The following is a 201-nucleotide window of genomic DNA, read 5'->3' on the forward strand; positions in this document are numbered from 1 at the left end:
TCCCTCCTGCAGCCCTGGGCACGGCCGCACAGGCACGGGGGGAGCACGGACGTACCTTTGGGGCCGAACAGCGTGGCGTAGCAGGGCTTGTGGCAAAAGGGCTTCCCATCGTGCTGGGGAGAGAGGGGAGTGTTAGGATGCCGAGCGGCCACCACGGTTCCCTTGGGATTGCTTCCATCCCCACTGGTGTTCAGAGAGCAC

General features: G+C 65.2%; 1 protein-coding gene across 1 annotated transcript in view; it reads right to left on the reverse strand.

Annotated features, from left to right (window-relative positions):
• Window positions 1-55: 55 nt before the first annotated feature.
• LOC104082455 (cysteine-rich protein 2-like) overlaps window positions 56-201 on the reverse strand; it is a gene marked incomplete at its 3' end in the record, with an annotated part of 3,666 nt that continues 3,520 nt past the window's right edge. Inside the window, exon 4 of the mRNA XM_009585584.1 lies at window positions 56-113. Coding sequence (XP_009583879.1) covers window positions 56-113 — 58 coding nt within the window. The remainder of the gene's footprint in view (window positions 114-201) is intronic.

This window comes from Fulmarus glacialis, unplaced genomic scaffold, assembly GCF_000690835.1.
Source record: "Fulmarus glacialis isolate BGI_N327 unplaced genomic scaffold, ASM69083v1 scaffold23019, whole genome shotgun sequence".
In the NCBI taxonomy this organism is placed as follows: Eukaryota; Metazoa; Chordata; class Aves; order Procellariiformes; family Procellariidae; genus Fulmarus; species Fulmarus glacialis.